Source organism: Pavona decussata, unplaced genomic scaffold, assembly GCF_977016875.1.
Source record: "Pavona decussata unplaced genomic scaffold, jaPavDecu1.1 SCAFFOLD_48, whole genome shotgun sequence".
Lineage (NCBI taxonomy): Eukaryota > Metazoa > Cnidaria > Anthozoa > Scleractinia > Agariciidae > Pavona > Pavona decussata.
In genome coordinates, this window is record NW_028145470.1 from 194,599 (window position 1) to 211,150 (window position 16,552).

Genomic DNA, 16,552 nt, shown 5'->3' on the forward strand with positions numbered 1-16,552 from the left:
GGCGGGACCTGCACAGTCATCCCACTAGCCCGGGAGTCTTATTGATGAGTAACGTGTTATGTTCAGCGAGATTTTTATTATGATCAATTTTATAATGCTAGAAAATGGATTGTTATGGTAACGGAAATTACACGTTCAACATTCTTCGCATAAAAGGTTAACGGCTTTCAAAAGCAGCTTTTACAGAGCGCAATTTGTTCTTCTCTGTAATGCCTGCAGGGACAGAACCTTTTCGAATTATCATGATGACCAGCGCAGCTGAAAAGCAAAGGCTGTTGTTGGAACACACATCTCGAAGTGTCTTCTTCAATGGCTGGGGCCACAACGCTCTCTTCAGATACAGTTTCTGAACAGTTGGTAATGTTACTGAAAGTATACAAAAACTTTATTTTAATCTTTATTTTTAAGATAGAGATGCAGATACAGTTTCTGAACAATTGGTAATGTTTCTGAAAGTATACAAAAACTTTATTTTAATCTCTATTTTTAAGTATCATTTAATTTGAGATACACGATTAATCTTTAGTTCGCTTAAGCAGGCCCTTTTTGTAAAACATACAAAAAAATTTTTTCAACCGTTGCTTCATGTAACAAAACAAGTTTTACTCTTCATACCGTTATTTTAATAAGCACAGAATAGGTTTCGGCAGTGCCCGTGATTAGTTTTAAGGAATTTAATGAGTTTAATTATTCATATTCATATTCATATTTATGTTCTACAATCCAGTCAGTTAACCAGTTAGTCAGTCTGTCGATTAAATAGCATGGCATCGATTCCCAATAATAAAATTTGTTTCAGTCAACACCAACGACGTAACATTGCGACTGGTATTGTTGCCTCAAAATAATGCCCTTCAACAGGCTGTAATTAATTTAATCAACTCAAAAAACACAAGGGTAGGCTTCTGTAATAGAAATCAAGGCAGTACCTGGAATTTAACAGATGAAAATACTCTGGTTCACAGGTTAAACCTGCGAAAGAAAAGTCGTAAATAGACAAATTTAAACAATTTGCTTACAGTAAAATCATTCCAGTAGCTAGGGGCTTAATTCTTTACAGGTTTTTATGCGTCTTATTGATTGAGTTATAATAACAGAATCTCAGTGTGGACAAGCAGGTACGGGTGCATTTCAATACCCACCCGCCAACTTTTCGGTAGAATCTACTAATTTAGAAATGTCCTGATGTTCGATAAAGAGAAAAAAAACAACGTCGACAATGACAGCACAATATGTGTAACTTCAAGGGCTGGCAATGAAACAGATGTAATATATATGTACTCTCAACATGCCGAATTGCTTTCTTATCTCACAAACATTCACTGCAGATTAAACTGAGGTACCTTCTCTGAAACATGCTTCTGTACACGATCTTCCCACACCCGCCATAGTGATCTTTAGCTCGTCATTTTTAATTGGCCAATGGTGAGATTTGTCGCAGAAATTCTATAAGTACAAAAAGAACAAGGAGCATGTCAACTTGGTCCCTCTTATTTGCTGGAAAGGAGAAATACAAAAAGGCGAATTATTAAGGGAAACCAACAGCTGCGCAAGTCATCATCGTGATGATACACGTATTTTAACATATGAAGGAGTCATTGTATTTTTTGGATTTACGTAGCAATAGTGCTAATTACCGTTTGGTACGAGTGCACGGGATCAAGGAGAGGAACCTTTCACTAATTACGCGCATAGATCTCACTGTTACCTTAGCCTAGCATTGACAACGAAATAGCTAAAGGAGATCAATAATTAGAAGATATGCTCAAAGTCGCGATCGGGAAATGACCAGTTCGGGAAATGTCTGTTCATTGAGCTTTTACGCAGATGAAGACGTTCGTACCTGATTTTCAATGTAAGCATTTAATCTCTCCAGCATCCCTTCGCAAGTAAATTCGAATGGAACAAATGGTCTGACCTAAAAAAAGAGAAAATATTCTGAATGCGAACCGATTAATTATAAGATCGAAAATTCGACAGCCGATGCAATCACTAACCTGATTCTTCATAATTTCCTTAAGTGTTCTTGTCACCTCCGTCTTGTTCCAAATGTTAACTGTATAAACTAAAGGTTTTCCAACAAATATCTCCAGATAAGGATGCTGTGATCTTAACTAAAAAATGCGGGAGAGAAACAAAATCATAACTTAAAGATCAGGGGTATCATCTGGGCCGATGAGAGTTTTGCCCAACAAATTCTTTAAAATTATGTACGTGTGTTAAAAGCTCGTTAATATGGCATATCATAAGCACGCGAATAATGATCAACCGGGTGTGTGTAGTCCTGAGAGGGACTGTTTGAGGTGACATTGACTCACGTTATATTTAGGCGGATGATCGGCGTTTACTTCGCAGCAGAATAACGCCGGTTCCCTTTCAGTTGCCCTGGTATGGAACTGTTCCACTATGATTGCTGCTACAAAAAAGAAAGGTGCGCCCTAATTGGACCATGGTAGTCCCTCGATATTCACGAGCGCGCGTTAAAATTGCCCTGGCTCCCGCGAGACGACGCGACGCGCATCATGTCTCCTCGCGGGTTACAGATTTCGCGCGCGCTCTTGTGTTTCGTTCGCCTCACTATCACTAACAAGAATGGAGTATTCTAGAAAGAACGCTCATAGTACATTTTGAATTCTTGACCAGTAAATCGGTAATAGGAAGCAGCTGTCATTTGGGCAGATGACGTGATTAATCTCATACCCCGAAGTTTTCTCTGTGCCGAAAGAAGAGTTAGAAGACTTGGGTACGAGATTAATGATGTGATATAAGTTGACGAATTTTCGTCATCGCTGCTCTATTTATTTTCTTTATTTTTCCAGAACAATTATATTAACAAAGTAGTTATTAATTACTCACGTCCCTTGATGATGGCTGATCCTTAAGAGCTTTGTAATTGAGCCGGGTTTTTGGACGAGTAAACTGAAAGAAATATGCCTCTGTCAAATTCAAATGTCAAAAAGGTGGCAAAAAGCTACAACAAAAACCCCTGCCATGAACTTCAGCCTGCTACACAGTAAAGCAATGCTTCTTACTTTAGGATTGATGAAGATGCATCCTTGTGCTATCGCTTCTAATGCCAGCGCTTCCTCGTGCGGGGTTCCCAGACCTATAAATAACTTAAAACAATTGTATTTAGATTATATGACATAACCATGAATGATAAAGAAGGAGTCCACCAATAGGATAATTATTATATTTTACTGCTTAGCGCTGAAATACTTCAGAATTCCACACTCCAGTAACTATGGGGAGACTGGTACTAGCAAGGGATCGTGGGATTGTTTGGAGGAACACGGAACTGCACATGCAAAACTGTGAATGGCAGTGGTTGCCTGGTACAAAGGAAAAGGTTGTTTTAGACGAACAGGTTTAAAAACAGCTACGCTTCTGGTCGTGAAAACACCGAAAATGTAATGTTCGCCATCGTTGTGACCTTCCAGCTACCAAAACAATCCCATCATCCCTCAATCGTGCCAGTCCCCCCATAGTTTCTGGAGTGGGATGGAAACAAAATGTCTATAAATGCAGTCAGTAAAGGGAAGTTTCGGGAATAGCCCCTTACGACAGTATTTAAAGGTGACGAAGGGGTCATGATTATCCCAGAAAGGTGTTAACGAAGGCGGATACTTTAAGTGTGGCAATCGTTGAAACAAAAAGTAATGAATCGTATTCACAATTATTGATCAAAGACAAGTGTTATACACAACGACCTCGTGAGATTTTCAGCAACCTTAACGGATTAATTTCAAAATTAACAGAACTGCTGCAATCACTAGTACGGAGTGTAGAAAAGAGAACTTTGAAAACTCTTTAACGAGTGACAATTTTATAGCAAAACCCAACTGTACCTTGGATTTCCTTAGCAATTCTTTTGTTTTGGTCAGGTTTATGTTCTTATGGTTGACGATAAAAGGCAGGTTCTTTTGTAAACTATCTGTTGGCTAAACAAACATTGCAAATCAGTTAATAGTAAAGGAAAGGAAAAAGGAAAGGAAAAAGGAAAAAACAAACAAATAAACTTGCATACTTTGAGTGCTGTATAAGGTTTTCTCTAGAACCGTTTTATGTATGGTGAATTCAGGAAAATCTTTTAAGAATCCTGGGCGGAATTTCAGATGGAATCTTTTGATTCAAGAAACTTTCTAGGCGAACATTTTTTGTTGTTGTAAAAACAAAGTTAAACAAATTATATGAAAGATTCGAAGACATTTCTAGTTCAAGTGCTAAACCTTGAAAATCGTAATTCTATGTTCCCTGGGCAATGTAATTCTACTTAATGACATCTTCACAACAAATTCTGCCGAGCGTCATCGCCGAAACATAAGGTTTCCGACTGTTTTAAATTTTGTTTAAATTCGGAATCGTTATTTACCTAGAAAAAGTTTGCTCCAATATAACCAAAGACTAAGTTAACTGTTGGGCCAACAAGCCAAGCAAACATGCAGAGGACTCCTTCCACATACAAGTCAAAACAACTTAAAATTTCGTCTTACCCACGTTTGGATCTTTCGGACAAGAATTCAAGTAACAAGAAAAAAAAGACGCAGGATATTTTAGGTTAACCACCTACCACTGCTGAGTGTAATCTCACGAGCTTGTAAATCGCTTTCAAGTAATTTTTGTGTGCCTAGAACAAGGATGTAATCAGGTAAGAACTACATTTTTTTTACTGTGCGAAATCAAAAACAGCAAAAACAACATGATAACTTCAATTCCAGTTATTTGGCACTCTGGTCATCCTATTTCTGAAGTATAACCAAGAGTGACACTACTGTTGTTAAGGTGCCTGACTGCTATGCCATGCTGACAAGGCCTAATAAGGTCAAATCAGCTGTCCATGGCCGCCACTTCCCAGGCGATATGGCTGTGCGCATGTGTGACATACTGGCCATACCGCGGAGCTGTGTAGTGTGACCAGTACTTTCAGATGGTTTAGCAAGAGTGATTCTACTGCCCTCCCCCACCATCTAATTGGCACTCGGGTCAACCTATTTCTGGAGTATAACCAAAAGTGATACTACTGCCTTCCCCTACAAGCTAATCAACCTCAAATCATAAGTAATACTACCATCATTGGTACTCAAGTCAACCTATTTCTACAAGATAACCAAGAGTGACTACTGTCCTCCCCCCCCCCCCCCCGCCTCCTCCCGCCTCACTACCTAGATGGGTTTCGCTAATAGTTAACTGGACCTCATAAGCACACCTAGGTGGTAGGATTTCTTGTTCAAGAGGGTTTGGGTAGTAAAATCAATGCCCTTAAATGAGTTATTTACTTCACTTACATTAAGTTCCGATGCCGTCTCTCCGCTGACAAAGCCCATGGATGTCTTTCTTGGTAGAGTCTCATTGCGTCGACTTTTCAGTGCGAATCCAAGGAAGGAGTTGTCCATTGACAACGCTGTTCAGAAATTATTGAAGAAAAATTAGATTTCATGAGATAATCCGCACTGGAAGAAACCCATGTACGGGAGATAAGAGGGTTAGTTTCTGAAGAAGCTGCATATCGCGCTGCGTCGGTGGAGGAGTAGGAACGAATGTTTGGTTTTATTCACAGATTTGATAAGGTAATTTGGCCACCGTATCGAGATTTGAGTGCTGACGTTTCGAGCGTTAGCCCTTCGTCTTCGGATTCGCTCTGACGAAGGTGTAACGCTCGAAAAGGCAGCATTCAAATCTCTTGACAGTGGCCAAACTACCTTATCAACTCTCTTGATAAAACCAAACGTTCATGTATTATGAGAGGGTTGCATAACGCGCACATTACTCTCTCCCAGTCGGATCGCTTGCAACCTCACTAACTTATTCATGTACTAGACCCTACCTCAGGCAGGGCGTAGTACTGGATCATAAATTTGAGACAAATAAGAGTACTGTGGGTCTTATACGCCAAGCGGGAGGAGAGTTAATAAGTGATACCCAAGATAACTCACGATATTTGGTCAGAAACTGTTTGAGGTTTAGGTTCCAGTTCCCCAGTTGAGATCGCTGGCCCATGAGTGGACCTGAGTAGTCTCTGTAGTTAAACTCGGCGTCCATGCCAAACGGAATAAGAACGCGGAGACGACAACTAGGTAAGTCAAGATGCAAAAGCCAATTAGTTCGAGGATTGTTGATACTGACCGTTTGCGTATTTATCGTCTATTTTATTCTATTAGCTCTGACAAATGTGGAGACCTTTGGCTTGTCTGTCCGCATTCCATACCCCAAATGAGTCGATCCCTCTTTTCAGCCCTGAAGCTATTGATTCTTCAGGATTGAAAGGAGGGATCGACCTTTTGTGTGAATGGAATTAAGGTAGACAAGCTAAGGCTACGAAACCGGTAAGGGGGAATCCCATACAAAGATGATGGGGGTCGTCGTACCTTTTTGGCGGGGGATAGGGGGGGTATTGGCGGATTGGTAAAGGAACTATTTGTCAGTAAATTGATTTTGTACCTCTAAGGGGTGAAAACGAATTTGATACACACCAAGAAAACGAGTTTCGGGTTCCGTTTAGTGCGTTTTCCAATAGTTCCCACAATCACCCGAATCATGAGAACCCCAAGCGGGTACGGAAGGGGAACGAAACCATTCTCTCTGACTAAATGCCTCCATTTTTCTGCTATACGTGAGGGTTATCAAGGACTAAAACTCTCCTTTTTGTATAATTTCTTGTAATCTTGATAAGCAGGGTAAAAGTAACGACAACAGTAAAAGTAACATAATAGTATTTTTTTTCCATGGTTACCTGTACTTAGACCACACAAGTGACCGTGTTCCTGGGTCCGGTGCTGACGTCACAAGCTGTTGAAGGCCTGGTACATCAATGTATATCAAATCAAATCCAGAATCTCCTTTATCACAGCCACGATGAGTGAACTGACTTCCGTCCGTCAGTAAACTGCAGTGACAGGAAGAAACAACTGACTTTACTTGTTTAAAGCACTAGAGAAATTTTAATAAAGTGGCCTTATTTTGTGATAACATTGATTATCTTTTATCACCGATTGGGCTGTGACAAAATAAGATTCATTTTTCAAACTATCTTTATTTCAACCTCCAAAACGCTATAGTTTGAAAGGCGCAAGCTGAACGTTTTTATCTACTATTCAAATCGTGGACCCTTTACTTCAAGACGAATTAACTCCTTACCGTAAAAACCAACAACAACAACAACAACAAAAGTGTGCTATAGTACTAGTGTTTCGTGTGAACGAAAAAATTTGATCCACAGTGCGCATGAGCAAGTCCCTTTCAACCAATCAAAAAAACGAACAAGTGAAGTAGAGAATCAAAAGATAAATCCATGCAGAGGAATTGAGAAGGATGGTCCATTTTCTGTGGAGGGGGGAGGGGGCAGAGGGGAGAGGGGGCATTGAGTCATGGTTGTATACCAGGAGGGGGGAGGGGGCAGAGGGGAGAGGGGGCACGGGTCATGATTGTATACCTGAGCAGTTCGACTCGATCAGTCTTGAGAGTGACGTCATGTCCAAGGATTGTAAGCGAGGTCAATAAATCACTCCACTGTAACAACTCATCTGTGAGCTTAATTTGGTCTGCAGGGGCGTCCATTAACACGCCGATAAATATCAAGATCTGAAAGAGAAAATTCCATCGGAAATTAATTAAGGCTTATATTTAACTCTACATTTACCATATTGGCGAAGCTTTCCTCTTTAGGGTGTGTTAGAATGTATTTTCTGTTGCCCCACTTCACTTGCCACAGAAGTTTTCATTCTACAGAGTTTACGCTTTGCAGGAACAAACACTTGGGTAGACGCCTCAAAGTCATTAGATACAATAACAGCTTTCTATAGAAAGTATACACTTTAACGCAACATTTTTGTGCAAAAAGCCAATACAGCGTATTATTATATCTCTCATTATGTAGTACGCGTGTTGTGATTGGTCAATTTAGCAGGCCGTATTTCACTATACGGCCCGCTAAATTTGAAAGTTGTTCTTTTCCCGCGCGCTCGATTAAACTCAGAGATATAATAAGGTTTCGCGCGTGGGCCATAAATCAACGGGAAAAAACGAGGATCCATAACTTGCAGTACGGACCGAGAAAACGAGGTTAGTAAGAGGTATAGATACAAATGTTGTGCTGAAAGTAAACTTGGGTGTAATATTTTAAGCAGGGACGGTATGGTTAAAGAAAAAACTAATAACTTTAATAACAGGAATAGAGTTATTATTTTTAGGCCCGTGACCATTAAATTGTAGTATTTGCAGCAGTCTTACCGAAGCGCGAGTATAAAGTATAAGGAAGACAGTCGATTCATCGTGGCTGTGCACGTTCAGCCGAAGACCTTCGTTTCCTGTCCAGCCCTTTACATTCCTGCTTTCTTTTTCTGTGTTCTAAAAGTTACTACTAACGCATTAAGTTTCAGTGTTTTCATTTGCCAGCATTAAGAGTTTAAATGAACACATTTGTATACTGATTATTTTTAGATAGAAGTTAGATATATTCTTCAATTAGTTTACTACTGTTGTGAACTAGATGTTACTGACACGTTAATAAAGTTGTTTTTGTTGTTCCCTTCTTTCATTTCACCTTTCCGTTTCCCCCCTTTTGCATTCTTTTTTCTTTCTCTCTCTTTTCACCACCTTTCCCTGTTCCCTTCACTTCTCCCTTTCCATTTTTTAGCCATAAGTATTTCAAATGGTGTCTTCTCGTTGGGCTTGGGTTTTCAAGTTATTAGTTTCAGTTCAGTGTGGTTCTGTGTTTGCGGGTTTAGTGCAGGGTCTCGAAATATTGGCGTCTTTCGTTTCTTTCCTTGTTCACTGACAAGTCAGTTTGTTTCTTGTCGGTGTGTACGCCAGATTTTCATATCTTAAACGAGTGCGAAGAAGATTGATGTAAATAAAATACTGTATGCGTTTCTCTCCCCGATCTCCACGCCGCTCCTTTCAGATGATTTTGTCTATCCTCCTCCCTCCCCCCCCCCCCCCTTCCGCCTCACCTCTGCTCTTTTCTGGCCTGTACCTACCATCTGAAAGTGGCGGCCAGATTTCTACACTTTTTAGAAGTGTAGGCAGAGCGGTGTAGACTACTGGAGTTTACGAAAATAAGAAATCAATCGGATACCTTCTTTTTTGCGCGTATGTCCATATTGTCTTTCATGGTCTGCATGAAGTTGAAGCCATCTTGCCAATAATGCCACATGCTTGATATCCTTGATCTGATTGGCTGGGATCCAGGTATTGAGTTCAGCTTGGATAACAGCTCATCAGGTTTCTTTTGCATTACTGCCTAAAACAAAAAAGGGTGCCAATGCACAAAAAAGTAAATTTTTGCAAAGGTAGTGGTTGAAACAGTTATTTGCGCGCTTTCTAAAGGTAAGGGGTGGGGGGGGGAGGGGGTGCTTTCAACTGAAGGTATTTTTGGACCCATGACCTCTCTCAAAATCGGTGTAGTATGTTCTTTGACCTAAAAAGCGTTAACGCTGAAAATGTTCTTTCACTCTATACTTTTTACATCATTTCATCCGTCCGCAATAGAAGAAGAAGAAGATGAACCTTTATTGATTTGTAGCGCTCAGGGTAGCCCCTTCAGATGCAAAAAGCAATGATGGGTTTCCGTTTAAAAAAAGCATAATTTTTTTAACCTATTTTCCACAACGAAACAATCATACACAGTTTCGTGAAACGTTTAATGTAGACGTCTCCATTTCTCCTCAAAAACAACGCTGCTGAAAGTAAAAGGCTTTGGGTCAGTTATTAAAAGACAGTTAAATAAACGGTGTTTAACAAAACCACGTTCTAAACCATTTTCAATTTTGCCAACAATCATATCTAAACATTGTCTACTGCCGACGGTAACAAGAAGGCTTGCATCCCAGACTAGAAAACTATTTACCTACTTAAAATTAACCACTTATAAACAGATTTGGAGGCCCACCCTTTGGGTCCATCAACGTTGTTGATTGTCGACTACAGCTACCTACGCGAAAATTTATCTAGTGAAAACAAGTTTATTGGGTTCTGCTTTACAGAATCAATAAAACTTTGTTTTTCCAATGACGATGTAACATCTCTACATCAATAACCGGATAATTGCTACAAGTTACAGTGTGATCAGAGAAGGAGAAAGGTGTCCATAAATAGCTTACTTTCTCTCTTCTTCTTTCTTTCTTTTTCATGAATTTTCTCCAAGTCAGACGTGGACACCAAGACTCTACCTAAAACCACAATAATTTTAGATTTTGTTAACATGCCATCAGAACCAATTTTATCAGCGCTCTTGTTTCCTCTTATGGGGTTGCTCGCTAAACTAATTTACCAAGCAAAACGGAAATTTAGTCTTATCACAGGCCAAGATTTTGTTTTCTGTCAAGACAGTCAGGATAATCCTCTCAGATAATTAAGTCAAACTTATAACGTGATTTAGCATGTCAACCGGCTAAAGCTGCGAAGAAATATGAGCGGAGATTTGTAAGACGGCGACTGATCCATCAAGAAGTGCGTTATATGGGTAAGAAAATAATATGCGGAAAACTAAAAAGAAGAGTACTTACCTCACTGAGATATATGATCAATGAACAAGTTGTTCCGTCCACATCATATTCCATATAACATGGATTCTTTTCCCAGTTGTTTCTCAGCAACTAAAAATATCACATTGTTACTGATCCAGTGATACAATACTTTATTAATTCTCTAATGAGCATTTGAATGACCATTAAAAGTATTTCTGAATAAAATGTATTACGTTTTATGTGCGCCTACCTCCACTTGGTTTTTGCAGTCGGGGTAAGACTTGTCTTGCGGTATTTCACACCTCAGTTCATCATCATCTGTTTCGTTTGAAAGCATGTTAGATGATTACACTTGGTCAAGTGTATTTTGGAGTGCTTGATACAAGATAAAGATAGAAAAAGCGCGAGTTCCAGCGAGGATAGCACAATCAGATGAAAACGAAACCTCTTTTGAAAGCACGCGTTCAACTCATGACAGTCATGACCATGGACTGGAACAACAGACGAGCGGGAAGCTTTTAAACTTAAAATATGCAAACTACGCTACATAACGTTTTTAAACCCGCATGTCCATATACATGAATATCTATAGTGCATGTTTTGATTTGTGATGGCTCGAATCGATCGATCGTGTGAAATGTCTCAAAACCCGGCTGAATCAGCTTTACGGTAACTATTTCTTTCCTCAAGATATTGTATGGTAAAGCAGTAAAACGGGTCAGGCTATAAGGCAGAACAGATATCTAGTTTATTCCCTGTGCACTTTTACAGCTGCCATATCGGAGTAAAAAGAGGAGGTCTTCACGGAAATACTTTTTTCTCCTTGGCCTGGGAGCATAGTTCGTCGCTCGTTTGTATTTATTTGGAATCAGTTCTTCGATCGGTGATGTCGGCGAGAAGACTGGGACAGACATAAAGAAAACTAAAGAGCTAAAATTTGAAAATGAATTGCCTTGTAGTTCTTGAGCAAACTAATGCCAAGATCAATTTTATACTCTTCACTCACCGTCGGCCGTTTCCAAATAAAGCGCATCTTCCTCAGAGTCCTTTTCATTTCCTGTATTGGTGAACTGAGTAAGTCGAAGACTTTCAAAATATTTCGTTCCCTGTTCTATGTCCAAAATAAGATGCGCAGACACCAAAAATAAAATCCATAGGCCAGCAAGCACGAGGAGCGTTAATAAAATACTCCGAACACTGCCCAAAGACATCGTTTAGGTCTCTGAAAATTGTAAACAGACAAGCAGACAGCTCAAAAGCGTACTCGTTACACGGAGTCGCTTTTATATAACAGGCTAAATCAAATTTCCATAAACAATAAAGAAGACCTGACATTTTTTCCACTGTGATAAACGTTCCTAGGGAACGGCAATTCAGTAACGTGGAGTTACCTGTAAGTGTCAGGACAATAGAACATGGAAAATTAGATCTATTTCTTTGTTGCATTTTTTTTGTTGTTTCTGACAAGTTTTGCCACATTTGAAATCTTTTTTTTTCAATTTTTAAACCATTGTGTATTGCAGTCAGACCTCCGCTAACGGACACCTCCCCTAGGCGGACACCTCTCGTAAGCGGACACTTGGTCATGTACTCAGCTTCATACAAACACTACATTTTTAACTTCCCATAAGCGGACACCTCTCTTAAGCGGACACTTGGTCACGTTCTCAGCTTCATACAAACACTACATTTTTAACCTCCCATAAGCGGACACCTCTCTTAAACGAACACTTTTTCTGGTCCCGAGGGTGTCCGCTCACGGGAAGTTCGACTGTATTTCTCTAAACGTTTAAATACAGTTTTCCTTTAAAGTATTTTAAAGCACCTCTCCGCAGAGATCTTCGCAGTCCACGCGCAATAGCACAGGGCAGGCACATCACAGTTTAGATCTCCTAGCAAGTAGAAATCCTTGTATTCAGAATCTATTTTGTCTACTAACTTTTCAAAACGGTGAAAAATATCGAAGAAGGAGCCCGGGGGTCTGTACCATGTGCTTATTATGAAGGGCCTAGAATGTGGTCTAGTGATTTCGACAGCAAGGCATTCAAGTTGGTCGTCAGAAAAATAATCTCGGATGTGATAATTTCTATTACTTCGTAAATAAATACATACACCGCCATCAATTCTTCCATTGACATAATCGTGAATGGAGCTGTCATGTTTTGTTTCGTTGATCGCTAGTGGATCAATTTTAGAGTTATCAATAAAGATTTTAAGATCATCGATATGAGCGAGCAAACTGTTGATGTTTAATGATGCCAGAATCAAACCGTGCCCAAATAAATTGAAATTCGAAGGCTTTCCCTTTGAAGTGTACTCACAAGACTCTCCAGAAAGCATAGACGCATCGGATTTCCATTCGGCAATACTCTAATCCTGTTCTAATTCCCTCTTAAATACTTCTATTTTAATTTCTTTAATTTAAAAATTTCCGATTATAAGGAAAGAGGGAGGGAGGGAGGAAGGAACGAAGGAAGGAAGGAAGGAAGGAAGGAAGGAAGGAAGGAAGGAAGGAAGGAAGGAAGGAAGGAAGGAAGGAAGGAAGGAAGGAAGGGACGGAGGGACAGAAGGAGGAAGGAGGAAATGAAGGAAGTAAGGAAAATGGTTCGAAACACATGATTCTGCTCATTTCTATTAAGTTTCTCTCTCTAATAATTAACAAATCGACGGCAGTTTTCTATGGTCTATACTCTTATAGACCATAAAATGACGTCAAAAAATGTTCAAAACTCAAGTGGAACCACGAGCCGCAGGCGAGTGGTTTCACTGCCAAGTTTTGGACATTTTATGGCGTCATTTTATGGTCTATAAGAGTATAGACCACAGAAAACTGCCGTCGATTTGTTTTTTACAATAACATGGAAAAAGTGCGAGCGGAATTGGCTTTTTTTTTCGTTGAGAAAGCGCGCGCGTTACATCTGACGTCATTTTTATTGTCTGTACTCTTATCGACAATAGCTACGAGCCAATCAGCGCGCGGGAATTTGCACAGTTATTGTAAAATCGGGATTAAATTCCCCTTCATGAAGCCAGAAAATAACTATTTAAGTAACTAAACATTGCATTCTTAACGACAGAATACATATGGAATACAAACCCATTACCTGTAAAGGATCTATTGGATCTTTTATCACACAGAGAGTATCAAAACGTGCCAGCTAGGATTGGCTCAGTAAGGTCAACCTTTGAGACAAGCAAATAGTTTAGGTATAGGCTGATTATAGCAGTTCCTTAAAGATATTGGGGGTATGTTCAACCTAACGCAATCACATATGGCTGGATGCTAGTGTGAAAACACTTACATTTTCAGCAAAAGTCAGCGAAGGATCATATCGTCCACCAATTGGATTTGCAGCCGCTAAGATACTGCATCAAGCCTGAAGAATATAAAAGAGCACAAACGTTAACGGCAGGCATGACAGCAATGCAATTCTATGATGACAAGATGACTGAATTTGAATTCCAGCCATAATTCATCCTTTTCTATCGTTCATGAAGCATCCATTGCAAGTTGTTTTGTTGTTCCAAACATCTGCGTCTTCACGTTTTCCCATTCTCTTGCTGAACCCAGAGCCATTTACAATAAACATAACTTCACAATCACCTGTAGTGAGGTAACAATGCCAGCTTTGGAAATTGAGATACTCTGCTGTTCCATGGCTTCACGGATGCTTGTCCGGTCAGCATCATTCCTCTAACAGCAAGGCAGATTAAGAATATTGTCAGTCCTTTAATACACTGCAAAGCTTATTTAACGACAACCCTCCACTGATGACTAAACTGGAAGTACGTAGAAATCAATATTTGGGGGGCCAGCAGGTGTAGTCTTATGTGTCCACTGTTACTGTTACTGAACTTGTCATGGTGGACAGCTTGGCATGGATTACAGTATTCTTGTGTGAGAAATTTACTGTACCTTAATGGAAAATACAGAACCTACTTGTTTAAGAAAGTCATAACCTCAAATCACGTTTAAGTCCTAATAATTAGTGATTATTACCATAAAAAAACAATAATAATTAGTCAGCAAGTTGGAAGTTTGTGCTGGCTGTCATAAGCTAAAGACCTGCTATCAACGCTAAAAGGCACCATTAAGAGTGAGAATCACTCTTGCTAAAAATATTGTTTCAGCGTCACCGACTAATCTTTTCAAAACAGATTTTAGTAAAAGCGGTTTGTTTCTAGTTTTTTTTTCCTGTACTTTCATCATTATTCCCTCACCTGCAGCAGACCTATAAGGGTAAATTGTCAAAACTTAGAATGCCCCTCAGTGCAGCTCTAGCAAGTCAGACTGTGAGCTTGTAGCACAGTCACTGAATTATCCTAACCACAAAATCAATGAAGAAGCTTTTTGTTACCTCACTGAAATACCTAAAAGCTGTTTTAATGGAGCATGACTGTGTAATTCCCTCTATCACTGATTACATTACACTAATAAGATTACAGCCTTGTGACCATGGCAACTCACTTTATCAAACTTATCAATCAAACAGACTCTTTTGTCAGCTAACAAAAGTGCCCAGCCTCAAGTGTCCATTCTTTAGTGAATGGGTGTCTTTGAACATACGCTGTCAATCCTACCACAGAGTAACCCTGCCCAGTAGTAGACACTGCCCTTTGAGCTGCTTTTTCAACATATTCCAGAAACTGAGATTTCGCTTTTCCCAGAATTCACCACATAGCAGGATGTTGATGGCACCATGGAGTTTGTGCAACCTAGAAAGACATTTTCAACAGAAGTTAGTGAACAAGAAAATCTTATGAGGCCAATGAACAATAATCACGAGTCAAAGAAGAGATATTAATTTGCACAGTTAACATAAATCTGTATTGAATTTGCATAAATTGTCACATACATGTATGGCATCAAAAATTTAATTAAACATGTCCAATTCAGATAAATTTACATAATTCACACAATTATCTCAACAAGGGAAACATAAATTTGCATAATTTAATTTCAGCAATATTATCTAGAATTTTGCATGATAATTTTTACACAATTCACAGGTAAAAAAAACCTTGCTGAATTTGCAGAAATTTGAAAGATCATTATGCAGGAACCTACAATGTAGAGAAGGAGGAGATGGAGCAACAAATATCACTTTCACAAAGTTGAATAACACACAAGTGACACCAGAAAAAAGATATCTTACTGATCAATAAAACATACACTATATTCTAACCTGGGTCTTTAGTGACTCCACCGAACATTGCAAGTGTTTAATGGCTCTTTTGATGTCTTCATAGCAATACATGGATGGGGCAATACTGTTAATAAGCTAAAAAAATGTGAAACAGAATGACGATACTTCAAACTGACAAATGTAAGACTACTAATTGCACAGGTAAAAGTTACATCTCTAGCCCAGTCATATAAGTGGATATTGAATTGATTACTGTTACACATGACTTCCTTGCCCAACCGGAAAGGGTTGGGAGCGTTGTTCAGTTGTTTATTCTTTTGCCCTATCCATCAACCATAATTACGACATTGTAAACAATACAGGGCGCCCCACTATAAAAACCTTATTTCCACTCTCATTCCCACCAGCCACCTCTCTCCTTGCACCCTCCTTCCTCTCTCCTAGTCCTCTACCTCCTCACTCCTTGTCCACATCCTCCTCTTCTGGTCCCTATCCTCTTCTCTACTCATCCCTACCCTGCTCTCTCTTGATCCCCATCCTGCTCTGTATCAATAAACCCACTCTCTTCTCTTCCAGTTCCCACCCCATTCATCTCCCTCTTCCTAAGACTCATCTCCTAGTCACAATCCTTCTCTCTCCTGGTTTCCATTCCATTGTTTTCCATTTTACGCCCCACATCTCCCGGTTTCCGGGTCTTTTATCTGGACTTCAACACTTAAATAAAGCCATTTATTTTTTATTTTATTCATGTTCTTTTATTCTGGCTCTGTTTAGGTAGGTCTCATGGTGATGATACCAATGGCAACCTTACAGTTTCTGCTGACAACTTATCTGCACTGGACAGTTGTTACAGGAGTACCGTGTTCTGGAGGCTCAACTGACATAAGGGGTGAACTTGGCTGGCCATTGTTAGAGAAATGGGACAACAACACAAGGTGATAA

The 16,552-nt window shown here is 39.6% G+C and overlaps 2 protein-coding genes across 2 annotated transcripts in view; both read right to left on the bottom strand.

Annotated features, from left to right (window-relative positions):
- Positions 1–948, bottom strand: part of LOC146481619 (uncharacterized) — a 45,292-nt gene extending 44,344 nt beyond the window's left edge. Inside the window, exon 1 of the mRNA XM_085107658.1 lies at positions 930–948. The gene's annotated coding sequence lies outside the window, so the exon portion shown is untranslated. The remainder of the gene's footprint in view (positions 1–929) is intronic.
- On the bottom strand, positions 161–11,674 carry LOC146481621 (alpha-1,6-mannosylglycoprotein 6-beta-N-acetylglucosaminyltransferase A-like). Its single transcript, XM_085107671.1, has 18 exons — positions 11,470–11,674; positions 10,714–10,781; positions 10,503–10,592; positions 10,098–10,166; positions 9,074–9,238; positions 7,430–7,578; positions 6,731–6,883; positions 5,934–6,070; positions 5,286–5,401; positions 4,571–4,627; positions 3,849–3,941; positions 3,033–3,116; positions 2,857–2,919; positions 1,998–2,114; positions 1,844–1,918; positions 1,344–1,446; positions 930–972; positions 161–366 (listed from the first exon to the last, which is right to left on the bottom strand). Exons 1-18 carry the CDS (start codon positions 11,672–11,674, stop codon positions 168–170), a joined length of 1,986 nt encoding a protein of 661 aa, XP_084963797.1. The 3' UTR covers positions 161–167.
- Positions 11,675–16,552: the final 4,878 nt, after the last annotated feature.

Bases quoted from the DNA above. Each gene is read 5' to 3' on its own strand.
- LOC146481621 (XM_085107671.1), bottom strand. From the start codon at position 11,674: ATGTCTTTGGGCAGTGTTCGGAGTATTTTATTAACGCTCCTCGTGCTT. The intron at 10,782-11,469 runs GTGAGTGAAGAG...CAAACGAAACAG, and splicing joins TTATTTGGAAACGGCCGACG to ATGATGATGAACTGAGGTGT. The intron at 4,628-5,285 runs GTAAGTGAAGTA...TCCTTGTTCTAG, and splicing joins AGACGGCATCGGAACTTAAT to GCACACAAAAATTACTTGAA.